Raw genomic sequence first — 25,859 nt, 5'->3', positions numbered from 1 at the left:
TGGAAAACAAGAGAGATGGGTTTGTAAAACTGTAAGAAAAAAAAAAAAGACTTGGGAGCAGCCAGTGAGAAGAGAATTGGGTTGTGGAGCGGGTCTACTCGTAGCGTGGTCTCCGACAGTGTGGTCAGTAAGGCGAGAAGCGCAGAAATTGTGACCATTTAGAAACGTATGCAACAATTTGACGAGTAGATTGGAGCTTGGCTTTGATGTTTCATTTTCCCACACTGTTGTATTTTCCAAGAAAAGAAGTCTGACAGATGGAAATGAAAAACAAAACAAAAACCTGGCCCTTTACCGCAGGTAAACTGAGGAAGAAGGGGCGACCCGGAGGGTTTGGGCAGAGAGAAATGGGGGCGGATGAGATTTTTAGCTCATGTAGGTTTCTGGTGAGGAAACTGAAGGTCTTGATGGGATCCTGGCAACAGTGACTTCTGCTAAACACTTAGTATGAGCCAGCACCTCATTGGGTCCCTACTGCGAACCCCCTGCTTTCTCCCTCTCCACAGCACCCTCTACCAAGGAACCCCCAGGGTCAGGTGACCGGCCAACCTCTGGTTTCTGGGAAAGTGGCAAAGCCAAGGACCCTCTCCTGTGTGCTTTTCTGTTTTCCACCTTCTTCCCGGTTCCTCGGCCCCCTGAGGCTGCGCGAGCCTAGGAAATCCAGGTTGATCGGTTCATTTGCACTGAACCAATTTGATTGGCTTTTCACTTGGTTGGTATTAGGAGTTCATTAAGGGTTAACCTGTTCTGGACGAAGCTGTTTGAAGAAGCAGATCGGGGAGAATTTTGTGCGATAAAGCAAAAATGTTCCCTAGCTGCCCTGGTCACAAGTGGCCACTGGCTACTTGAAATGTTCTCGTTCAAGTCCTTGAACTGAATGTTAAGTGTTATTTTATTTTAATTAACTTAGATTTACATAGGAATGGCTACCTAGGGCTGGGGACCAAGGCGACCGAGCTGGTAGAAGTGACCGTCTTGGGACAGCACAATAAAAATAAAATGTAAACAGTTGCTAATTTTTACAATAAAAACGGAATCTAAACAGTTGCTAATGTGTACTTCCTTTCTGCAGGGAACTCCTCTCATTGTCCGGAAAACCTTGCATTTTTACTTTTCTTCGGGAAGGTATTCTGGACACTGAAATTTGTGATGAAGTCTTCCAGCCAAGGGCCAATTACTTTTCCAGAGTAGACAAGCCGTTTCTATTTCTAGAAGGAAAGGAGAATGTTAGGTTTTATTTGTCAGGTCAGACGGCCGCCCTCTCTTTGCGACACCTGTAACTGTTGTCACAGCTACGCTGGCTTCATCCACATTTTTCTCTTTTCAGCTGAAGGGGGCCCTGAAGGCAAATATAAAATAGCCATTTGCTGTCCGTAGGAGGTGGCTTTTTGACGAGTTTGTACACTTATTTGTCAATATTTTGTAAACTGTTGTTGTGATGGAAAAATAAAGAGCAACTATGACTCTTCCAAAGCTCTGGGAAAACTGTTTATTTGGTATGGTTTTGGTGTGCACGTGACTAGGTGTTTGACCAGGAGGAATCACGTTAAGCGGGAATGCTGGTTCAGAGAGCAGCCCGGGGCAGCCCCTATCGGAGCGGTTCTCAAAGAGTGGTCCGCGGGACCAGTGCCTGCAGCCTCACGTGGGAAGGGGCACGTTCTCAGGCCCCTCCCAGACCTCCTTCGTCAGAGTCTCCGGGGATGGGGCTCGGCAGGTGTTTCTGAAGCATGGAACTAAGCCCCTCGACCCTTCCATTTTGTCCTCTCTATGAGCACTGACACAGCCACGGCCGGCTCCCTGGTGTCGCGCCTCTAGGCAGGTGCCACTGTAGGAAGTGAGTGAGGACAGCGGAGCTCATCCCCATGCAGGGCAGTGGAGTGAGGAGGAGGTTTGGTCGGGAAGGCCAGGAGATCTGCCTTTCCCCTGCCTAGTTGACAGATACTCCTTTGGGTTTGTTTGTTTGATTGATTTAATTTTAAAAAATTCATTTATTTTTGAGAGAGAGAGAGAGAGAGAGAGAGAGAGAATGAGTGGGGCTGGGGGGGGGCGTGGGCAGACAGCGAGGGAAACACAGAATCCAAAGCAGGTTCCAGGCTCTGAGCTATCAGCACAGAGCCCGACGCGGGGCTTGAACCCACAGACTATGAGATCATGATCTGAGCCACGCAGGTGCCCCACTTTTTAAATTTTTTTTTTAAACATTTACTTATTTTTGAGAGAGAGAGAGAGAGAGAGCATGCACATAGGGGAGGGGCAGAGAGCGGGAGAAGGAGGATCCCAGGCAGGCTCTGCGGTGACCACGGCACTCGTTGTGGGGCTCGAACTCACGAACCGTAAGATCATGACCTGAGCCTAAATCAAGACTCACCCAGGCACCCCGAGAGATACTCCTTTGGGGGCAAAGAGGGTCTAGTGTGGTGGGAAGTGTGCTTGCTGACTTTGCTCCAGAGAGCCGCGTTCAAGTCCCATCTCTCCTACCTCCTTGTAGCCACAGTAGGTGTTTGCCTGACTGACTTGGCTGTTGCATGAACAGGGTAGGTGGCGCTAAACTGCCTCAAGTACAGGTCACGTTGTTGCAGATGAGTGCGCCAGCCTGGAGTCCGTGCGCTGTGCTGCCCCTCCTGTGCTGGTCCTGGCTGTGGTTTGGTGCCACCTAGTGGTGGTTGGCTGCCCCCAGCGTGTACATCCGTGGGTTCCGGATCCGGCACCTCAATGGAATTTTGAGGACGGTGAGGGATTCCAGGAATTCTCAGCTTAGTTGGTGTCTGTGTCATTGGCCAGATCTGGAGTGAATCAGCCTCAAGAATACTTTCCCTGCCTGGCCCCACCTTCCCCTCGTTGTGCCTGCACTGGAAGATGGGAGCCTTTCACCAAACACATTACAGCCTCATGAGGGCCGTCACAAGGGACTTTTATAGAATTGTCAAGCCAATGAAGTGAGATACAATGTAAAGTGCCCAGTACATAGAAAGTGCTTTAATATAAGGGGTTTTTTTAATGCTTATTTTTGAGACAGAGAGAGAGAGAGAGAGAGAGAGAGAGAGGGAACATGAGTGGGGGAAGGGCAGAGAGAGAGGGAGACACAGAATCCGAAGCGGGCTCCAGGCTCTGAGCTGTCAGCACAGAGCCCAACCCGGGGCTTGAACTCATGAACCGTGAGATCATGGCCTGAACTGAAGTTGGACGCTTAACTGACTACGCCACCCAGGTGGTCCTGTATCACATTTTTATGAAGAGAAAAGGAGGGGCGCCTGGGTGGCTTAGTCAGTTAAGCGTCCGACTCTTGGTTTCGGCTCAGGTCATGATCTCACAGTTCGTGAGTTCAAGCCCCGCATCGGGCTCTGTGCTGTTAGCTTGGAGCCTGCTTGGGATTCTCTCTCCTCCTCTCTCTCTGCCCCTCCCCTGCTTGTGCGTGTGCGCATGCTCTCTCTCTCTCTGTCTCTCTCTCTCTCTCAAAATAAATTAATAAACATTAAAAAGAAAAGGAAACCCAGAAAGTTGGGAGTGGTCCTGGGGTGTCATTTCCAGCGATTCCCAAGGATAATTAATTCCTGTGTATGTGCCCTGCTCCATGATACTGACGCGGGGGTGTTATTTTTGCCTCATTCTGCGCAAATGCCTTCCATGCTTACTGCAGCCTGCAGGGGGCGGTCGTGCACTTCTCCATAGAAGGCACATGGTAAGACAAGGACAGAAAGGGGGGTGATGATGCCGTGACAGGTGGCAATGTTAATGTTCCTTAAACTTGTTAATATAGGAAAGTTCTAAATACGGTACTTGAAACCCAGAAGGCAATCAACAGATGTTAGGTTTGTTTGTGTTTTCTCCTACTGATAAAATACTACCAAATGTGGTGTGGGACCCAGTTTCTGAACTTAGATGGTCTTTTAAAGCTGAGCTAAGGGGCGCCTGGGTGGCTTGGTCGGTTAAGCGTCCAACTTCGGCTCAGGTCACGATCTCGCGGTCCATGAGTTCGAGCCCCGCGTCGGGCTCTGTGCCGACAGCTCAGAGCCTTGGAGCCTGTTTCGGATTCTGTGTCTCCCTCTCTCTCTGCCCCTCCCCCGTTCATGCTCTGTATCTCTCTGTCTCAAAAATAAATAAACGTTAAAAAAAAAAATTTTAAAGCTGAGCTAAAAAGTGGAGTTTGAGTCCTTCAGAGCGCGCCCACCGTTTTCCTGTGGGGAGCCCTCAATTATTTTAAGATTTTTTTTTAAAGTTGATTTTGAGAGAGAGAGAAAGAGAGAGCGAGAGAGAATCCCAAGCAGGCTCTGTGCTGTCAGCACAGAGCCCAACGTGGGGCTCAAGCTCTCCCAAACCATGAGACCATGACCAGAGAAGAAATCAAGAGTCGGACACTTGGCCGCTTAACCGACTGAGCCACCCAGGTGCCGCCTCAATAATAATAATATAAATTATATATTATTAATAACATAATTGATATATAATTATTATTATATTAGTAATATATTATATAATATATGTTAATATATAATTGAGATATATTAATGTTAGTGTATATTAATAATATACTATATTACATATTAACAATATAATATAATATATTATATATAAGTATATATTATAATGTATTATATATTTATTATATATTTATTTATATAATATAATATAAATATATTATATAAATATATAATAAGTATATATTTATATAAATATAAATATAATATATAATATATAATTATATTTTTATAATATATATAATAATATATAATTATATATAACATAATAATATATAATATATAATATATAATATATAATAATATATATAATTATATAAATATAATATAAATATAAATATATAAATATAAATAAAATATATTTATTATATATTATTATTATTATTATTATTATTATTATTACTACTACTACTATTATTTTGGAATGAAGGAGAAGCAGATGTAGCCTTTAAGCCCTTCCTTTGGCCCCTGGGGTCTGGACACAGGACTTCTCAGCTCTGGGGACTGGCAGCCACAGTGTTTGTCTAGCCAGCTGGGCAGTTTTGTAAAGGATGATTAAAGTCCTACCTGCTCATTCTTAAAAGTTTGGGGAAGCACAGGAGAGTCTAAAGAAGCAAACAATTAGCAAATACATTCCTCCTCCCCGCAACCATGCAGTTACCACGTATGTCCACCAGAGGCACTATTGGTCTTGGGCAGATTTTTTTTTTTTCTTTGAATTTCTTCTTTACGTAGTTGAAATGCAGTTTTTAGATCTTGCTTTCTTACTTTTCATGTTATTACTTCAGGGGTTTCTTTCAACAATTACAGTATTGCTTTTCAAATTCTTGAATACAGAATTCCAGACATACATGCTATAAGAGCGTATAAAAGCAAACAGTGAAATTCTAATACCATCTACTGGTGTCCCTGATACTAGAAAAAGCTTTTCAAATGTTGAAATGTCTAAAGCAGTAAGAGAAATTCCCCTTAATACAACATACCAGTGCTGCATTTACTAGACACTTTTAAATAATTATCCTCTTGAAAGCACACGCGGGGGCGCCTGGGTGGCTCAGTCCACTGAACCACCAACTCTTGGTTTCGGCTCAGGTCATGATCCCACAGTTCGTGGGTTTGAGCCCCGCATCTGGTGTGCCCTGTGCTGGCAGCACAGAGCCTGCTTGGGATTCTCTGTCTCTCTGCCCCTCCCCTGCTTGTGCTGTCTCTGTCTGGTATTTTGAGTAACCTTGTATAGTGAAAGCATTTGCAGCATCACTATAGCAGTTATTTGAATGGTATTTTATTTTATTTTATTTTATTTATTTATTTATTTATTTTTTAAAGTTTATTTATTTTTGAGACAGGGAGAGACAGAGCATGAACGGGGGAGGGTCAGAGAGAGGGAGACACAGAATCTGAAGCAGGCTCCAGGCTCTGAACTGTCAGCACAGAGCCCGATGCGGGGCTCGAACTCACGGACCGCGAGATCATGACCTGAGCTGAAGTCGGCCACTCAACCGACTGAGCCACCCAGGCGCCCCATTGAACGGTATTTTAAATGACTACATAATATTGCATCATTTAGATGTACTGTTTTATATAATCACTTCTCCTCAGGTTTCCAATTTGGACCTAAGTAAATATTTATCCACATTTCTGATCCTTTCCTTAAGCGAAGTCCCAGACAGCCACAGTGAGTCAGAGAGAAACATTTTAGAGTTGCCTCCCCCGGGGGGGGGGGGGTGCAGTTTATCATTTTACATGCTCATTAAGTAGCTTACAGAAATACGCAGGGACAGCAGTCATAAACGACTGTGGTCATCTGAAAAAATCTTTGTTGATGTTATAAGTGAAAAAGCTCGTTTGATTTGCGTTTCTTAGACCACTAGAGCACTCAGTGCTCTGGCGTGTTTAATAATCTTCCTCTATGATTTTGGAACAGAGGTAACATGCCCTCTATTAACACAAAAAGTTAATTCCCAGCTCAGGCTCCTTAGAACTTCCTGGACCCTATTCCTGGAATCAGAGCTCAGTGTTCTCAGCATTGGACCAGAGGCCTCATCTCTGTCTAGGAAGTCCTGTGCTGTTTCCAGATGGCCCACTGCTCTCTTCAGTGGCCGCGTTGGAACCTGCAGCTTCGGCTCTTTTCCTCTCAGAACCCAGGGGCAGCAAAACAAGGGAGCCCCGCTCACCGGGCTGGAGTTGGACTTTACTTGTGGTCAGACAGTGTGGGCATCGTCTTCCTTCGTGGTGGGCTCTTTGTGTCCTTGTCGCCTTGGTTGCCAGGGAGGGACTGGAGGCTCTCACCCAGGTGCTTAGTGGGGACAAAGAGTGGAGAGGGGATGCTCTAGTTGGTTATCATTTTCCTTTGTAAAACTTTGAATTCTCTAGAATGTTCCCATAGAGGGGAAAGTTATAAGTAAGTAAAATGATTAAAATGAACTTCCATGGCCGTAAAGGGGATTCTGTTAGTAAACCCTGAAATCACTTAGCTGTAAGTGCTCATTCTTATTACCCTAGTTTCGCAGAGTCAGGAAACACTTGTGAAGGTTCTAGAACCTTCTAGAAGTGAGGGTAACTAGCTTGAGGGAAGGACAGGAGAAAAGGTTTGGAGAACCAGAGACTTGCACTGTGGCCTTCTAGCGTATGTCCCATTGCTCTTCTCACACTCCCTCACCCCACCACAATTTGTTTCAGGCTGTGAAAATTGATATATAGTCATTGTAGGAAAAAAACTAAAGATCACCCATTTTCTATACCCAGAGACAATGACTATTAACATCTGGTATACATCTGACGTGTATGAACACGTGTAATTTTGCCATCATATAGGTGTGTGAGCCTGTGTATCCATATCTGTACAAACACGCACAAACACACTTTTATACCCCCTTTTATTTACTTATTAAAAAAAAATTTTTTAATGTTTATTTCTGAGAGGGAGAGAAACAGAGAGTATGAGTGGGGGAGAAGCAGACAGAGAGGGAGACACAAAATCCGAAGCAGGCTCCAGGCTCCGAGCTGTCAGCACAGAGCCCGACGCGGGGCTCGAACTCACGAGCTGTGAGATCATGACCTGAGCTGAAGTCAGACGCTCAACCGACTGAGCCACCCAGGGGCCCCATGGAGTGAGTTGTTTTGTGTCCGACTATGCAGACGTTTTCTCTGGTTTGTCATTTGCCTTTTGGCTTATGGTATTTCACCTAAAGAAGGTGTGTGTGTGTGTGTGTGTGTGTGTGTGTGTGTGTGTGTGGTTTCAAAACTACAGTAGGAAATAACTTATATTCACCTACCATCCAGAATGCACAGACATTTCTGTGTTGTCCTCTTAGCTTATTTCTTATGAAGGAAGTAGGATGTTACAGATGAATTGGAATCGTCCTGACTCCCCTTCCTGTATTCCATTTCCCCCTCCCCCAGGGCAGCTGCTGTCAAGAATGGAGCGTGTGGATCCTTCCAGTTCCAGTTCGTCTTCTGTTATCACACCTATCAATATCATAAAGGGTCCACAGTACTAGTTTGTGGGTGCAAATGTGTGTTCATGCTTTAACTTGTATGTATATCATGTTAATGCGTCGTTGAGCAATCTGCCTTATTTGCACAGCGGTGCGTTTAGTTCGATGCATAGTGACGTATACAAATCTAGTTCATTCATTTTGACTGCCGTGTAGTGTTGCATCCATTGACTATAACTTCCACAGTGTTTTTTTTTTTTTTTTTTTTTTTTGATGTTTACTTATTTTTGAGAGCGAGGAAGACAGAGCGGGTCACAGGCAGAGGGAGAGGGAGACGCAGAATCCGAAGCAGGCTCCGGGCTCCGAGCTGTCAGCACAGACCCTGACGTGGGGCTCGAACCCATGAACCGCGAGATCACGACCTGAGCCAAAGTCGGACGCTTAACCGACTGAGCCACCCACGTGCCCCTCTTCCTCAGTGTGTTTTATCAGTTTTTGTATACGGGTGGACGGGGACGTGGATGGATGCTGCTGGCTGTCTAGGTTTTCACTGCAGTGCTGTAGTGAACAACCGTACATGGCCCTTGGGACATCTTCTCAAGGGGCGTCCTTAGGAGTATGTGGCGGGTAGTGTGGATTTTCAGCGATATCGGCTCTTGCCAAATTTTGCCAAAGGGCTCATGCCAATTGGCCCTCCCACCAGCAGCGTGAAAGGCTTTCTGTTGTCCCCACACCTTCATCAAGACTCTGTACTGTCAGGGGGCGCCTGGGTCAGTTAAGCGTCCGACTCTTGATCTCCGCTCAGGTCATGATCTTGTGGTTTGTGGGTTCAAACCCTGTATCCAGCAATGCACTGTCAGCTTAGGATTCTCTCTGTCTGTCTCTCTCTCTCTCTCTGCCCCTCCCCCACTCATGCACGTGCATGCTCTCTCTCAAAATAAATAAACATTAAAAAAAAAAAAAAGACTCAGGGGGCGCCTGGGTGGCTCAGTCAGTTGAGCGTCAGACTTCGGCTCAGGTCATGATCTTGCAGCTCGTGAGATTGAGCCCCGCGTCGGGCTCTGTGCTGACAGCTCGGAGCCTGGAGCCTGCTTCCGATTCTGTGTCTCCCTCTCTCTCTGCCCCTCCCCTGCTCATGCTCTGTCTCTCTCTCCTTCAAAAATAAATAAACATTAAAAAAAAAAAAAGACTCAGTACTGTCAGGCTTAGTGATTTGAGCCCATCTGGGAATGAGATAGCATCTCATGGTTTTAGTTTGCATATCCTGATTGCTGGTGGGTTTGAACATCTTTTAAAATAGTTACTGCCTAGAGTTTAACAGATTTTCCCTTCTCTGCACCTTCGCTGCTTCTCCTCCGCTCGTTTTTTCCGTTGGGTTGTCTTGGTGGGTTGGTGTTCTTTATGTTTTAGATGCTAGTGCCTTGTTACATGGATTGGAGCCATCTTCTGGCTTCCAGCCGGGCTTTCCTTTTATCTCTTCAACGAAAGCATGCATTGCCTTCAGTTAGACCAGTTGGTAAACCCTCCTCCTATGAGGCTCAGTTGAAACTACATTATATCCCCAAGAAGTGCAGCATTAAAATTCAGAGCATTAAAAAGTTCTTTAAAAAAAATTTTTTTTCAATGTTTATTTGTATTTGAGAGACAGAGACAGAACATAAGCGGGGGAGAGGCAGAGTGAGGGAGACAGAATCCGAAGCAGGCTCCAGGCTTCGAGCTGTCAGCACAGAGCCCGACGCAGGGCTCGAACCCACGGACTGTGAGATCGTGACTTGAGCCGAGGTTGGACGCTTAACCGACTGAGCCACCCAGGCACCCCACGTTTTCTTACGATACTTTTCCTTTTTCACACTGAGGTCTGTAATCCATCTGGAGGTTTTTTGCTTTTGTAGTTAAATGCATTTCCTTTTTTGTGACTTTTCCTCTGCACTGATACTCCCCAAGTCCTCTATAAGCTCCAACAGGTCGACATCACCAGGCTTTTCTCCGTCACCTGGTGCTCTTTGCTTGCTCTGGGAGTCCCAGGTGAGGCACTCAGTAGTTTATCAAGGTCACGTCTCTGTCTCAAGCACTGTCAGTGTTTGTGACGTTGATGACTTTGCTTTCACGTTGTGGACCCTGGCTCCAAGGGGCGTCATTTCACCAGTGTAGACTTCATTCAGTTTTTGAAACTTCCACGTGTGTGCTTTGTGCCTGGCCCTGGCAGTGTTCTCAGATCTGAGAACGCTGCTTGCTGGGTCACAGCCCCAGGGTCTCCCGTAAAGACGCTCCCGCTTCACCTTGAACATGTGACCCTGTATTTTTTCATAAGGGGTCAATGGAATTGATAAAGTATGCTGTTCTTGTCAGCGTCCTAGCTTTACGGAAACTGTAAAGCGACATCTAAGGAGCCCAGGGTGCTTTGTATTTTTCCCACTCCTTTTTGCCCCATTTAGATCAGGAGGAAACAGGAAAAGTCATTATCCGTCCAACAATGTGTATTTTCTGTGGTTGAAAAGATGAAAAGATACACGAAGTAAGGAGAATAAAGTTGAGCTGTTGGGGCGCCTGGGCGGCTCCGTCGGTTAAACATCCAACTTCAGCTCCAGTCATGATCTCGTGGTTCGTGAGTTCGAGGCCCGCGTCGGGCTCTCTGCCCCTCCCCTGCTCGCACGTTCTTTCTCTCAAAAATACGTAAGCGTTAAAAAAAAAAAAAAAAAAAAGTGACCAATTTACAGGACTTTCCTGATAGCTTGTCACCAATGTCCCCTGGAGAACCTGTCAAAGATAACGTCCCAAATACCTGTGGGAAACGGCTCCCCAACGGACTATAGCCCGTACCCCCACTGAGTGCACCTCTGTCGTCCTGTCACCAAATGTCTCACTGGTTTCCTCCTCAGCAGAGTGGAAGTGGGGGAAGAGGGTGTGGGATGAGTCCCAAGGCAGTGCTGGGGTCCCCTGCCACACGGCACCCGCCAGGGGCCTGGTCTCCCGGCCTCAGCCTGCCCATCGCCACGGCCATGGCCACGGCCACGGCCACCGGCGGCTTTCAGCAATCACGGACCGTTATTGACAGTTGACATTTGTTTTGCACGTTTGTTTCTGCTTAAAAACATTTTACCTTTGTTCCTCCTTTTTCAACCTCGTATCAACATTTTCTTCTTACGCCGCCTTTGCGTTTTCTCCTCAGGCCGGAAGCTGAGAGGAAAAGCCTTTTATTTTGTCAACGGCAAAGTGTTTTGCGAGGAGGACTTCCTGGTGAGTTCGTCCCCGGACTTCCCCTGCCCTGAGTCGGGACCAGAGTCAGGAGGAGACTGTGGGGAGGCCCAGGCCGGGTACAACAGTGTGGTTTCTCTCCGGGGTTTCCTGTGCTGGTGGAAAACAGAGCGCTGCCGGAGAAAGGGGGTCCGACTTTCCTTCTGAGGATGCCCGGGGTGGTGCTTGTCCCCGAAGCAGAGGACAGACCCCAGAGCTTTGTGCTTGGGAGGGACTCAGGCTCGCTTGGCCTGTCCTCCTGTGCTCTGCTCATTTCCGCCTCCCCCACCGCTCTCTCTTAAACCTGTGCCCTGGGGTTCGGGCCTGCGTTACCTTGAACCCTGTCTGCTGTCTGCGGGCATCCGGGCTCTGTCACGCTTCAGAAGTCCACCCACGGGCCAGGGACTCCTAGACCCGAGCTCCAGCCCGGCCAGCACCTGCCGGCCACCCCAGCCTTTCCATAGCCACTTGTCTGAAGCAGAAACACCAGGTCGCCTTGGGTCCTCATCCCTGAGATCTGCGTCCTAGGTTCGTCCTCGGCCCCTCCTCCTTCCCACCTCTCCCAGAACGTGGCCAAGCATTGACCCTCGTGCCGCCGCGGCCTCCCTGGGCCCCGCTTAGCTTCCCAAAGCCAGTGTGGCTCAGCCACGCTACCTGTGTGTCAAGCCAGCCCGCCCAGGCCCCACGTCTCCGGGGCTCGAAGCCTGTGCAGAAGCTGCCTGTGGTCCAGAGCCTACCTGGTGTCTCTCCCGTTCTACTGCTTGTAGTTGCGTGTGCCTGTGTGTTTTGGTAAAGTAAGGTAGAGAGTCTTTACCAAGTTTCTTTGAAACTGAAGGCATTGGCTAACCAGAGCCAGACTTGAGTTTGAATCGTATCCTTACCCCTTATAGGCTGTGTGACCTTGTACAGGTCGCTTACCCTCTCTGAGCTTCCCTTGTTTCCATCTGAGAAATGGTACGGTACATACCTTGTTTTAAGAATTGTCTTAAGGGGCGCCTGGGTGGCTCAGTCAGTTAAGCGTCCGGCTTCGGCTCAGGTCACGATCTCGCGGCTCGTGAGTTCGAGCCCCGCATCGGGCCCTGTGCTGACAGCTCGGAGCCTGGAGCCTGCTTCGGATTCTGTGTCTCCTTCTCTCTCTGCCCCTCCTCCACTCACATTCAGTCTCTGTCTGTCTGTCCTTCTCAAAAATAAATAAAACATTAAGAACATAAAAAATGGGTTTAAGGACTAGAGTGCTGGTGTCAGGCTTAAGCCTGCATCAGAGTCCCCTGCAAGGCTTTGTGAACACACAGATCACCGGGTCCCACCCCAGAGTTTCCCAGTCAGTAGGTCCGGGATGGAGCCCAAACATGCATTTTTCACAAGTTCCCAGGTGATTCCGGGGGACTCCTCTTTGAGAACCACTGGCCTAGAGACAGAGCCTGGCATGTTGTGGGTGCCCAGACGCAGCTGTTGTTAGGGCGAGTGGCATCAGTGTCAGCAATGGCTCTGTGGCACGGGATATTTCGTGATTCATCCCACAACCCACATCCCACAACCTGTGTTCTGAGAAATGACAGATTCCGGCCTAGAGGGACACATCTCTCTGCGAAGATGTCGTCCTCGTGACTGGCGGGCAAGTCGCCGGGCCATCTGTGCCCTGACGGGTTCACCTTTGCTCTCCTTCTCCTCCGCAGTACTCCGGGTTCCAGCAATCTGCCGACAGGTGTTTCCTTTGTGGACATCTGATCATGGATATGGTGAGTCAGTCGGGTCACCAAGCAAGATTATGGCAGCGGGGGGAGGGGGGAGGCGGTCACAGAAAAGAAGAAATCGGTAGTTGAGAACTGTGTTTCCTACCCTTGTTTGTGGTCGCATCTGGTTTTATTAAGAAAAGACCCTGTGTGACACAGCTCTGCTTGTCCTAGGAGAAACCCCGTTGTTGGCTTTGAGCAGCCTCAGCATCCTTAGCCGTGTAGTCCCCACGATGCTGTGTTTCTGGTGATCTTCTCTCCCCTGGGCTGTTGGGATCACACCAGCCTCCCTCTCATTTTCTGTGGTCCTCGTGGTGTCCCGGGTGAGACGCCAGATGCTAGACGTCATCTGCCTCGGAGTTGGGTACAGAAAGTCGGGTAAACACGGTTCTTGGTCCCCCACGTTCTGCCTGGCTCCGTCTGTTCCTAAGATGAGTTTGGGGGACAGGGGCGGCTGTCTTTAGTTCTGAGACAGCAGAGCAAGAAGCAGCTGGCTCTCTGAGCTTGTCTTGGGCCTCAGTGCGTTTATCTCTCCAGTGGGGACGGTTTTTCTTTCCTGGTCTCCTTATTGGGTAAGGCTGTGAGGTTAACAGACACAGAATACTCAGTCTGTCTGAGGGATCAAATTGTCCAGCACCGGAGATCAGGCCTTAAGAATTTCTTTAACGCACTGGTCGAAGAAAATCATTGCATGATATTCTTTTTAAAGTTTCTTTGATTTAAAACATTTTTTTTTTTATTTGAGCAAGAGAGAGAGAATCTTAAGCAGGCTCCATGGAGCCCGATGCTGGGCTCGATCCCAAGACCCTGGTATCGTGATCTGAGCCGGAATCAAGAGTCAGACACTCAACCGCTTGAGGCACCCAGGCACCCCTATAATCTTCTTTTAGCTGGAAAGAATTCTCTCTCTAAGCTGACCCATTCATTCCATTCTGGAGAAGGGAATTGCTAATCGTTGCTGTTTTTCCCTTTTCCCTTTTTGTTGAGAAACAGCTCACAGAATGAAGGGTGTATGTTTTAAGCGTACAGGTGAATGAAGTTTTACATGGGCATATACCTGTGTAACCACCACCCAGGTCAAAATACGGATGCTTCCCACATCCCACACCCCAGAAAGTTCCTTCTTGTCTTCCTCCCAGTGCAGACCCCCTCCCCCAAAGGTCCCCTCTCTCGCTCCAGATTCGTTTTGCTGGTCCCGGAACTTCATGTAAATGGAATCATACAGTACCGAGTCCTTTGGGTCTGCCTTTTCTCCCTTAGAAAATGTTTTTGAGCGTGGGGAAGGGGGGCAGGAGCCTGGGTGGCTCAGTCGGTTGAGCATCTGACTCTCGATTTCAGCTCAGGTCACGATCTCATGGTTGGTGAGTTTGAGCCCCGCATTGGGCTCTGCACTGACAGTGTGGAGCCTGCTTGGGATTCTCTCTCTCTCTCTCTCTCTCGCTCTCGCTCTCGCTCTCGCTCTCTCTCTGCCCCTCCCTCACTTGTGCACACATACCTGCGCTCTCACTCTCTCAAAATAAATAAATACACTTAAAAAAAAAAAAAAAGAAAATGTTTTTGAGGTTCACGCATGTTGTTGCCTGTGTCCGTAGTTCATTTATTTTCATTGCTAGATAGACTCCCATTGTATGGATACAGCAGTTTGGGGGCCTATTATCCAGCCGATGGGGATTTGGATGGTTTCCAGTCTGAAGGCTATTTATGAATAAAGCTGCTGTGAACACTCTTGGGCGTATTGTTGGACACAAGCGCTCATTTCTGCCGGCTCTGTGCTAACACGTGTAACACAGAGGTGAACTGAGCCCTCCCTGTTCACGAGGAGAAGCCTGCCGTTGTCCCGGCTCTGACACACGGCAGTGGAGCTCAGCCCCTGTGAGAGCTGGGTCCTCGTTAGTAGCCAAGACCTCCCTGGGGAGCATGGCTCTCCACCCACTTCCCCAGGGGAGGCAGGCGGGAGCCCACACCCTCACCCCTACCTTCCACGGATGCCAGCCAGTCTCCATAGGGATCTATTTCGTTAGGAGAATTTGTCCGTGATTTTCGAGTCCTTCTAACAAACCTTCCACATACGAGGTCAACAGTGTCCAAAGTTATGAATGGGATTATACCCTATTCTTACTTCTGGGTATCCTAAGCCTTCTTTGGGCCTCAGAGCACCCCATTTACCTATTGCTGCATAGTAAACCACCCCATGATGTGGTGGTTTCAAACAACAGTGATTTGGGGCGCCTGGGTGGCTCAGTTGGTTAAGTGTTGACTTCAGCTCAGGTCGTGATCTCATGGTTTAGGGGTTTGAGCCCCGCATGGGGCTCTGTGCAGACAGTTCAGAGCCTGGAGCCTGCTTCGGATTCTGTGTCTCCCTCTCTCTCTGCCCCTCCCCCGCTCCCATGCACGCTCTCTCTCAAAAATAAACATTAAAAAATTTTTTTAAAACTCCAGTGATTTATTTATCGTGATTCACGGAATTACGTCAGGGCTCAGCGGGATGATTCTTCTGCTCCGTGTGGCGTTGGCTGGGGTCACTCACTCAGCTGCGTTCAGCTGGTGTCACAGTTGAGTGCCAGAGATGGCCTCTCCCCTCCAGGCCTTTCTCTCCGAGGCTGCTGACCTCATTCAGTAGTCTAGCCTGGACAACTTCTCTTCTAGAGAGAGGAAGGGAAGCTGTCAGGCTTCTTAAGTCCTCAGCTCAGAAGTTTCTGAACATCATTTCTTCCTCATTCTGTTAATCAAAGAACATCACGAGGCCAGTCTCACTTCACGAGATGGAGAAGATCTCCTCCACTTTTTTTTTCTTTTTAAGTTTATTTATTTATTTTAAGAGAGGGGGAGGGAGAGAGCAGGGGAGGGGCAGAGAGAGAGGAGAGAGAGAGAATCCCAAGCAGGCCGTCAGCACAGACAATGTGGGAGCTTGAACCCACGAACCTCGAGATCATGACCTGAGCAGAAACCAAGAGTCGGACACTTCACCGACTGAGCCTCCCAGGCACCCCTCTTCAAAAATTTTTTAACATTTATTTTATTTTTGAGAGAGAGAGAGACAGAGCGTGAGCAGGGGAGGGGCAGAGAGAGAGAAAGAGAGACAGAATCTGAAATAGGTTCCAGGCTCCAAGCTGTCAGCGCAGAGCCTGACGTGGGGCTCGAAGTCGGGAACGGTGAGATCATGACCTGAGTTGAAGTCGGATGCCTCACCGACTGAGCCACCCAGGCGCCCCTCTCCTCTTCCACTCCTTGAAGTGAGGGCCAGCCTTGCATACAGGAAGGGAAAGAACGAAGCTTTGGAACCATGTCTACCCCACGAGGATAATGCGAAGTTGGACCTGGGCCCTTGCCGGTCTTCTCTAGGACTTGGAAACTTTTGGCAAATGCCTGCCCGGTAGTGACCCCCTCTTTTAAAACCAGAACGCTTCAGGCGTGCCTGGGTGGCTCAGTCGGTTGAGCGTCCGATTTCGGCTCAGGTCATGATCTCGCAGTTCATGACTTCGAGCCCTGCATCGGGCTCTGTGCTGATGGCTCAGAGCCTGGAGCCTGCTTCCGATTCGGTGTCTCCCTCTCTCTCTGCCCCTCCCTGCTCATGCTCTGTCTCTCTCTCTCTCTCAAAAATATATAAACGGTTAAAAAAAATTAAACCAGAACCCTTCACTGTTGCCAAGAGTTTTTACAATGCAGAGAAAGATCCCTTCAAAACCATTCTTGGTTCTGAGAACCAACCAGTTGTCCAATTCTTTGTATAAACCATCTGTGCCCCTCACCTGCCCCCTTAGTAGAGTGGGATACTCCTAGCCTGCAGGCTGAAACTGGGCATTTTCCCACAGTAAAAAGAAAGATCACAGTGAGTCAGAGTGCACTTTAGGCACGTTGTGGGTTAAGTTAATTTCAGGGTCCCTTCTGCCAAGACAGCATTAGCCTGGGAGCAGAATGCATTCCAAGGTCCGGATTGCCAAGTGGACTTTGGAAGCCCGGCTGGTGGTTCTTCCCACTTTGTCAGCTTCCTGCAGATTGAAAGGGGCCCCGAAGGTTAGTGCCACACCGGAGGGAATGAGGAAGCTGGAAAGCTGAGCCTTCAGAGCACACGAAGCCCCCAGCTCGCCCCCTTGGCTGCGGCGTGCGAGGTGTGGCGTTGGCCTTGGCGGGGGAAGCGTCGGGCTCTGGATCACACCCTTCCTGCAGGTGTCACATGCACCAACAAGGTTTTCCTCAGTCGCAAGCCCCCTTCCTGCTGCCTAGTTGAAAGCATTCTGTGTGGCCCCCCTCCGGGGCGCTGCTGTCTGTGCGTTCCTCGCACCCAGGCATTTTAGCGACATCCTTGCGGGTGTTGACCCCGTAGTTCAGCTGTTCGTGCTACGTTTCGTGGCACAGGTGAGCACAGAAGTGAATCTCCTATTGAGTCGGTGAAAATGCTTTCAGCCGCAAATTATAGAAAAACCCAGACTTGTTGGAACGCAGACCAGTGGTTCTCAGACTTTCGCACGCATTGGAATCATGGTACGAAAACACTACGTGCCAGGGTTTACCCTAGAACTTCTGATTCTGGAGAGCCGGGCTGGGGCCTGGGAATGGACATTTTTTTAACACGTTCCCGGAGGGTGTGGATACTGCGGGTCCAGGGACCACGCTGTGAGATGCGCTGACTTGATAGGAAAGCTGTATTACGTCACCCAGCAACGGGCTTGGAGGCAGGCAGTTCCGCCGGGAGGTAATTTGCTCACCGGCTGACCTCACCAAGGGTGTTCTTCGCATCTCTTCTCTCTCCTACCTTGTCTCGGCTCTGTCCTGGTTCCAGGACTGCCTCTTACCTCTCCAGGCATCACAACCAGATCAAATGGCACTAAGGCTTGTGGAGCCTTCTCTCCGTGTCGGGTTTAAAAACAACAGCAACCAAAGAGGCTTTGCTTAGGCTTGGATTTGAAGTAATCCGTGGTCGAGTCACAGTTCGTGGATTATCCCGCTGCGGAGTGAAAGCCGCTTAGAAGGGGCACCTGGGAGGCAGACGTGAAGGGGCTGGGGATGGAGCCCTCTGTGGCCCTGCTTCGCATCCTTTCCTGCAGAGAACTGCGGAAGAGCCCCCTGAATTCTCCCCTGGAGGGTTATGCACAGGAGAAGGATCTCGTCTGACTTCCTCCTGTGGATGCATATTTACCTAGATTTGCCTTCCCCGCCCTCTTGACCTGGATCCAAGTGACTCTGGGATGGGCGTGTGCCGTGCAGCGTGATTGCGCCTGCGGTCCGGTCCCTCGGCCCGACGCGTTCCTCTCCTTCCCGCCGTCCACGCCTTCTCCAAAATCCCCGCCGAGCCCTGGCCTCTCTCGCTTTCTGCCCCCAGATCCTGCAGGCCCTCGGGAAGTCCTACCACCCCGGCTGCTTCCGCTGCGTCATCTGCAACGAGTGCCTGGACGGGGTGCCCTTCACCGTGGACTCCGAGAACAAGATCTACTGTGTCCGAGATTACCACAAGTGAGGAGGGGTGGGGCGGAGAGGGGCCGCGCGTGCGGGCCACGCTGATCTCACGGAGTGAGGGACGGACACCCGCCGGGGCGCCTCCGCAGGCCTGTACCTTAGTCCACAGTCGGGAGGTCGTCTGATGCCGGTGCAGACAGGAGGTGGTTACAGAACCACGTTTACTGGAAGACACAGAGCCCCAAAGCCCTGTGATCAGATCCCCTCGAGGCTCGGGAGGCATCTGTCAAGCCCGGTGGCTCCAGCTTTAACTTCCAAAGGCAGCGATTCGGCGCTGGGCACCGCCACCCTCGATCTTCCTGGGCCTGTGCCGGGCACCCGGAGGGAAGTAAACAGGGCCGTCTCCATCCCTAGTAGGTTGTGGGGAGAGCGTCCGGGTATGCTTGTTGCCGCCGGGGAGCGATCCCGCGGCACGACTGAAACACCTCCCAGAGAATGAGCCGGGCTGCCTCGATGCGAGGGCTGGAGGGGTTCGCTTGATGAGCGATGGGCGGGAGGCCGGCCCTGAGGAAGGCTCCGGGGTCTTGCCTCCCAGAGACAGCACAACACTCCCTTTACTGCTTCTGCGCTTCTCTCGGCAGGGTGCTGGCCCCCAAGTGTGCAGCCTGTGGGCTTCCCATCCTTCCACCCGAGGTAAGGCACTCTTTCACACCTGCTCCTGGCGGCTCCCTGACACGAATACGTCCCTCGGGTCGCTTACAAAGATCTGTGTCCTGTCCTTCTACCTTTTAGAAAGTCCTTCTGGGGCGCCTGGGTGGCTCAGTCAGTTCAGCTCGGTCGTGACCTCACAACCTCGGCTCAGGTCGTGATCTCCCAGTTCACGAGTTCGAGCCCCGCGTCGGGCTCTGTGCTGACCGCTCGGAGCCGGGAGCCCGCTTTGGATTCCGTGTCTCCCTCTCTCTCTCTCTCTCTCTCTCTCTCTCTTTCGCTCTCTTTCTCCAAAGTAAATGAAAAAATAAAATATTTAAATAAATAAATAAGTAAACATTAAAAAAAAATCAGAAAATCCTTCTGAAATCTCACCTCTGACCCTAATAGTGTCCTCACCAAGAAGGCCCTTTCGTATTAACTGGCTTCCCCAGCCCAGTGCCCTTCTTGTGGCCCATTCGTCCCTACAGTCGTCCAACTGCCTGAGTTGATAGTGACTCCTAGATTAGAAGGTGAGCAGAAAGCCTGCCTTTCGTTCATTTTCTCTTTTAAAACCTCACTCTCCATGTAGGTGGTTTTCTCAGTGTTGACCCTGACGTTCCAGAAGGTGTGGCTGCTGTCCCTCCGACTTCCTCTCTCATCGGTTCAAGGTGTCCCTTTTCCAGCCGGTGTGGGACTTCGCTACAGAGCTGTGCTCTTCTGAGGCCACCTACTTGTCGCCTTGGGAATCTCATGGGTCCCCCAACTGGCCTCTTGTTCTTACTTTCCTTCCATCCAGGGCTCAGATGAGACCATCCGCGTCGTGTCCATGGACAGAGACTTCCACGTGGAGTGCTACCACTGCGAGGTAGGCACCTCCCTGCCCAGACTTCCCCAGGCCCGTTTCAACAGTACAAGAGGAAGGCATCCTGGGTTGACTGGGGCCTGAGGTGGTCAGCAGGGTGTGGTCGAGGGCTGCCCTCCAGAGCTGCCCTCCAGGTCAAGGGGTGCAGCCTGATTTGTGGGGGAGGTTGGAGGAGATGCAGGTTTTGGGGACAGGGGGGTCTTTGCTGCCTTCCCCGCATTTGTTAACAGCCGAGTCTGGAAGCCACCGCAGCTGAGCGGTGGGCGGGGGGGGGGGGGGGGGGGGCGCGTGGGGGGTGTGGGGTTTCACGTGCCACATTGTCAGGCAGCTGAGTGACTTGGGGGAATAGACACCCTCCCCTCCAGCTTGTAGGCTGGTCTGTCTGCCAAGAGCCCCTTTCTGAGCTGAGCCCTGGAGATCACAAAGAATCCCACCCCTCTCCCTGGTTGGAAACCCACCCAATGTCCCTGGTTGGTGTGGAGTGCGTGCGTGTGGGGCCCATCTGCCCCCTCTCTTAGCTCGTGTCACGCCCGGGCTAAAGAAGCCGCGGGCACCCCGTGACCGTCAGGCAGGCCGGGGCTCGCCCCCTCGCCAGCCCTTGTGAAGGGGGCAAATGCTTGAAGCGCCCGCGGAGGTTCAGCCAGGATTAAGCGGATTCAGCCATGGGAGGAGAGAAGAGTTATCGTGGGACGCCGTGGGTGGGGTGAACGGGAAGCGGGTGAGGTGACGGCGGGAGGCTCCAGTTCACTGCCAGCCCTGGGGACATTTGCTCATCGTCCTCTCCACACGTTCAGTGCCATGCTGTCCCGTAGGAACCCGAGAGCCCCAAATTCAAGTCGTGTGTGTGCTTTCGTTTTCTAGTAGCCGCCTTAAAAAAGGAAAAAGGGGGCACCTGGGTGGCTCAGTCGGTTGAGTGTGTGACTCTTGATTTGGGGTCAGGCCCTGATCCCGGGGTCGTGGGATCGAGCCCCGCATCAGGCTCCGTGCTGAGCGTGTGGAGCCTGCTTGAGATTCTCTCCCTCTCCCTCTGCCCTACTCCCCCACTTTCTCTCTCTCTCTCAAATTAAAAAAGAAGAAAAAAGAAACAGGTGGGATTCACTCTTGCAATATTGTATTCACCCAGTATATCCAAAACGTTATTTCAGTATGTAATCGATACAAGGGTTTTTCATGAACTGCCTTACATTCATGTCCTGCCCTAAGTCTTGGGAGTGCGGGGCATGCATTTGCGGACGCCCGGCTCGGTTCTGACCGCCCCGTTTCAAGTGCTCCGTAGCGACCTGCCTCACCTCCCCTCGGCTGGACCGCACGACCACGCAGCGCCCTCTGCTGGTTCCCCGGGGCCGCTGGCCTTGGGGTCGGTCTTGCGATCCTTTTGTTCTGTTCTGCTACCCCCTGGACATTTTTGCCTCCACCCCCCCCTCCCCCCCCCACCCCCCCCACCCAGGACTGCGGCCTGGAACTCAACGACGAAGACGGCCACCGCTGCTACCCCCTGGAAGACCACCTGTTCTGTCACTCCTGCCACGTCAAGAGACTGGAGAAGAGCCCCTCCCCTGCAGCTCTCCACCAGCACCGCTTCTAGCGAGAGCCTCTTCCAGACCTCGCGTTGGCGACCAGAAGCCAGCGTCGCAAAGCTAGACATCTGCCTGCTAATTCCAGTGGCCCCACGGGGTGGTCGCGGGGGTGGGGGGGGGGGTGGGGAGGGGGGCCAGGCAGGTAAGTTTCTGTATACGCGTGGGGCGCCGCTCCTTCAACCTCCCTGTCTGGTGGGTGTTACTTTCCAAGTGCCTTTCTCCGCCGCCCCGCCCTCCTCGGATTACTCAGGAAGATACTCTAGCGGGTGCGTGGCGTGTGACACCCCAAGGAGCCCTCCGGGCCCCTCTGGGAACAGCTCGTGCTTTAGAGGGAAAAGTTTGCCCTGAGCGTACTTCGCGGTGTCCTCTGAGGAGGGCTCAGCTGCCGATACCTCCAGCCCCTCCCTGTCCCTTTAGGAAAGCACCCGCACCAGACATTACCCCCGGTGCCCCCACCCCCCCACGCACACGACATGATTTGAGACTGCACCCTCGACACGCACACGCAGCGTTATTGGAGACGTCTCTCCGCCCCAGAGACTCCGCTCTTCTGTCGGATGATGGCAGATTTTAACCGCGTTGTGGCAAGAGGGAAGCTGTGCCCGTGCTCTGTGTCCGAGGAAGAACTGCTTGGTAAACCGGAGCGAGTTGTGGACTGAGCGAGCCGGGGTTTCCTCCTCGTACGCTGACAACGTCTTGCCTGCTCCTGCAAATCTTCACTCCCTGACAGGCAGCTGGGAGCCCGGGCGGAGGTTTGCCCCGTTCGATAGCGAGGCGTGTTTGGGACGAGAACTTGGGTGCGGGTACCGTCCTCCTCTGGAGCTCTCGAGAGTCTGGGACTTTGGAGTCGCTCCCACAGAGGCAAGTCTCAGGATCCCGTGTGGGGACATCTCTGTGCCTGTCGTAGCTTATCTAACCACGGGCTTTGGGGAAGCCTTGCCCATGTGCTGAGAGCTGGCGCATACACGAGGAGACTGTGTGTGTGTGTGTGTGTGTGTGTGTGTGTGCGCGCGTGTGTGTGTGACAGCGACATCTCCAGCCAGCACGAGACGGAGAGCCTCAGGAAAAATCACCTGTTCGTTTTCCACCGTGTCTCGTCTGTCTCTGGCCCAGTGCTTGGCTCGGGCGTGGCCTGCGAAGAAACCCGCAGAAGGTACACTGCTTTGGTCTGTTTCTTTTCTTGTTTTTCGTTGTTTTCCTCCGCTTGCGGTCTTCCACGCGCACAAAAATACCTCACAGGTCAGGGCTTCACCAAATCGCACGTCGGGAGGAACTCGGCCGTCACGCTGAACTCAGAGATGCCTCCGTGGGTGCGTGAGGGGTCTCGGCCTCCACGCGGGCCAGACTCCTGCGGGTCAGGGCGCTGTGATCTCAGCGGAAGGTCAGCTGAGAGTGGATCCAGTTGAATGTGGGTGCTGTTGCCGGACGCATTTCATCATGTCGGTTCCCCGGGGTGGCGAGGGGCTAAGGGAGGGCCGCACCCGGGCAGGATTTCAGGGCCACCTGTGCGCTGACGTGTCACAGTCCCGAGGCCAGACGTCAGTACGCCCGGTATTTCAATGAAGAGGCGGTGTAAAAGACTTAAAAAAGGAGGTTGCCTGCCGTTCGCCCTCTCGGCCCATGGGGAGGGCCCCCTGGCCTCGGTGTTGTTGCCGGAGGTCGGGGGTCACGTCACTGCTGCCAGCTGGTCTGGGAGTATTGCCCTGGCACCCGCTCACCACCGCCTCCCCGCCTCGCACCCAGGGCAGCAGGGGCCACGGAGGGCGGTCACCGGAGCCCGAGGCCCACGGGACTCGCAGACTTTACAGTGGGCCCGGCTCCACTTCTGCACCGTGTTTTGACCCGTTTCGGGGGCAGTTGCTACAGGAGGCACAGAATGGACACCGTGAGTTGCCTCCTATGTTTATTCAGTTCGTTCTGCTAGAATCCTTTGGCCAGATGTCCCTTCAGCCCAGGCTGCGTGCTCTCATCGATCCCATCCCACAGGCCGAGCCTCCAGAAGCCTGGCGCCGCGTGGGGCCGGGGGTGGGGAGAGAACCCCTCTCTTCCCAGCTGGGCCCGGGGAGCCAGCCGACGTGTCTCGTCTTTGCCAACCGAGGAACGTCTCTGGCCTTGCTGACGCCCCTTTGCTCTGATTGCAAGTCGGGCAGAAAGCGAAGAAAACTGCCTGAGAGCGACCGTCAAAAGCAGGGATTTGTGTGCAAAGTGGGTAACTAGGTTAGTTTTAAAAAAAAGTCTCGGGATTAAATTTTTTAATTGTGATGTTTTAAGTGGCCTTGATGGACGTGATTGGGACATCTGCCAAAACGGGGTTTTATAGTGTTAAGGAAGGACAGTAAGAGAATTTCCAGGTACCCTAGAAGTCCGAGCAGCAAGTTCTCCTGTGGTCCAGGGCCCCGGGGAGGGCGCGGGTAGGAATCTCGCACCAGTTCTGCTTCTCGGGCTCTTGCGCGAGAGCCGTGAAGAGATGGTCGCCTAGGCGGTTATCTCTACGTGGTTCTGTAAGCTGTTAGCCAAACAGAGTTGTAATGGGGTTGTATTTATAGGCACCTAGAAAGAAGACACAAGCACCTGGTAGGCCAGGATGAATCCATTCATTTTAACAGGTAGAGCGCGTAGCCCTTCCTGAGTTCCCTAGATAGCTCTTGGGCTTTAGATAAACCAGGAGAATTAAGGTTTGATCCCAGACCCCAAAGCCAGCCTCCGGCCTCCTCCCCTGCCTCATTTTGCCGTTAGTTTTTTTTCTTCCCCACCCCCTGCCCCTTCCCCAGCGAGGGCCATTCAGAAACCGCCAGGGTGGTCCGAGAAAAGCCAAGAACGTAGTTTGGCCTGCTGTTCCCCCTCGCGGTTACTCTCCCACCTGTCGGTGGGTAAAGAGTGCTTTGTTCATCCCTCATCGCGGAAGCGCGTCTCATCCCGTCTGGGTAATCGCCTGTACGTGGCAGCAGGGTGTCCCCTTTCTCCGAGGGCAGTGCTCCGGTGCAAACCTCGCTCAGCCGAATCCACCGAGGTTGTGCTGTTGAGTCCTGGGCGGCGAATGCAGTAAGGAGTTCAGATCACCGTCACCCGCCGCCATCACCCTGTGGCCATGGGCTGCAGTCACACTCACACAAGGAAAAATGTCAGGACCTGAGAGAATGATTTGGAACCCCCCCCCCCCCCATCCTTGGCAGGCTGGTTTGTGCGGGCCATTTCCCGTGCGTGGGGAAGTCTGGCAGCCGTGATGCCTGCCGGTTCCCTCGAAACCACGTGTGCAAGACTTGACCCCCAAATCAGCCTTGTTGCTGGATGCAACTGTCACGGCTCTGTCCGCCTTTGTGCCAGGAATACGTTCTAACTTCCAGGTGATTTGAAGTCAGTCTTAAAAGTAATAGACTAAAATGAGTAAAATACAGTAGCTATTTGTTCTGAGCCGGAGCTGGACAGGTGTGGGAAATTTCCGTATAGTGTATGAAAATTTCACCGTGCAGGGAAATGATTTTCCACTGTATCTCGTCTTCTACGATAAAAAAAAATACTCAAAATTGTACTGTCGCTGTAAGATGATTCAAAATATTGTTACTGCAAAATCCTTCTTCAAAATTGTACTGTTGCTGTAAGATGATTCAAGATATTGTTACTGCAGAATCCTTCTTCAAAATTGTCGCTGTAAAATGATTCAAAATATCATGACAATAAATTGCATCAATTTGTAGCCTATTAAAGTGCCCTCCAACATGATGGTGGTTAACGGGTTTTCTTTTGTGTGTGTGGAGTGTGCAGACAGTGCTTTTCGCTAACTGGGTTTGGTCTTCTTTTGGAGCTCTGGCTCCTTAAAGGAACGTATGGGTCAAAACTATGAAAGGTCCAAGAGCTAATAAGGTAGCATGCGGTGATGTCATGGATCCTGCTGGAAGTTATGAGACTCCTAGGTCAGAGACAAAGGACAGGTTAATGCAGCACCAGCAGGAGCGTTTTTTGTTTGTTTTTTGTTTTTTTTTTTGAGAGAGAGAGTGTAAGTGAACAGGGAAAAGGGTCAGAGAGAGAATCTTTTTTCATTAATTTATTTAGAGAGAGAGAGAGCATGACCAGGGGAGGGACAGAGAGAGAGGGAGAATCTTCAGCAGGCTCTGCGCCTTCAGCACAGAGCCCAACGCGGGGCTTGAACTCACGAACTGTGAGATCATGACCTGAGCCGAAACCAAGAGTCAGACGTTTAACCGACTGAGCCACCCCAGGTGCCGAGAGAGAGAGAGAGAGAGAGAGAGAGAGAGAATCTTAAGCAGGCTCAACGCTCGGTGTGGAGCCCAACACAGGGCTGCATCCCAAGACCCTGGGATCATGACCTGAGCTGAAATCAAGAGTTAGACGCTTAGCCAACTGAGCCACCCAGGTGCCCCAGTGGCATTTTACTTTATTGGCATTTACACGGACTCCCTGGGCCCTCGTGCCTCTAGGGCCCCATGAAGAGGGCCAGG

General features: G+C 51.2%; 1 protein-coding gene and 1 long non-coding RNA gene across 4 annotated transcripts in view; both read left to right on the top strand.

Moving 5' to 3' along the window:
- Window positions 1–22,205, top strand: part of LIMD1 (LIM domain containing 1) — a 66,620-nt gene extending 44,415 nt beyond the window's left edge. For 2 of the 3 annotated variants that reach the window (XM_058727244.1, XM_058727246.1), the window contains exons 3-8: window positions 11,082–11,149; window positions 12,823–12,885; window positions 18,200–18,330; window positions 18,915–18,966; window positions 19,760–19,828; window positions 21,273–22,205. In XM_058727244.1, coding sequence (XP_058583227.1) covers window positions 11,082–11,149; window positions 12,823–12,885; window positions 18,200–18,330; window positions 18,915–18,966; window positions 19,760–19,828; window positions 21,273–21,410 — 521 coding nt within the window. In that variant the 3' untranslated portion in view covers window positions 21,411–22,205. Of the gene's footprint in view, window positions 1–1,072; window positions 1,472–11,081; window positions 11,150–12,822; window positions 12,886–18,199; window positions 18,331–18,914; window positions 18,967–19,759; window positions 19,829–21,272 lie in introns of those variants that run through there. The other variant, XM_058727245.1, reaches the window with a different exon arrangement.
- A 1-nt stretch (window position 22,206) lies between these two features.
- Window positions 22,207–25,122, top strand: LOC131510288 (uncharacterized). Its single transcript, XR_009260977.1, has 2 exons — window positions 22,207–23,619; window positions 24,375–25,122. It is a non-coding gene; the product is annotated as an uncharacterized LOC131510288 (long non-coding RNA).
- The last annotated feature ends 737 nt before the right edge of the window (window positions 25,123–25,859 follow it).

The sequence above is a fragment of the Neofelis nebulosa genome, chromosome 4, assembly GCF_028018385.1.
Source record: "Neofelis nebulosa isolate mNeoNeb1 chromosome 4, mNeoNeb1.pri, whole genome shotgun sequence".
Taxonomy (NCBI): domain Eukaryota; kingdom Metazoa; phylum Chordata; class Mammalia; order Carnivora; family Felidae; genus Neofelis; species Neofelis nebulosa.
Note: the sequence above shows the minus strand (reverse complement) of the source record. Positions and strands in the feature narration are given on the sequence as shown.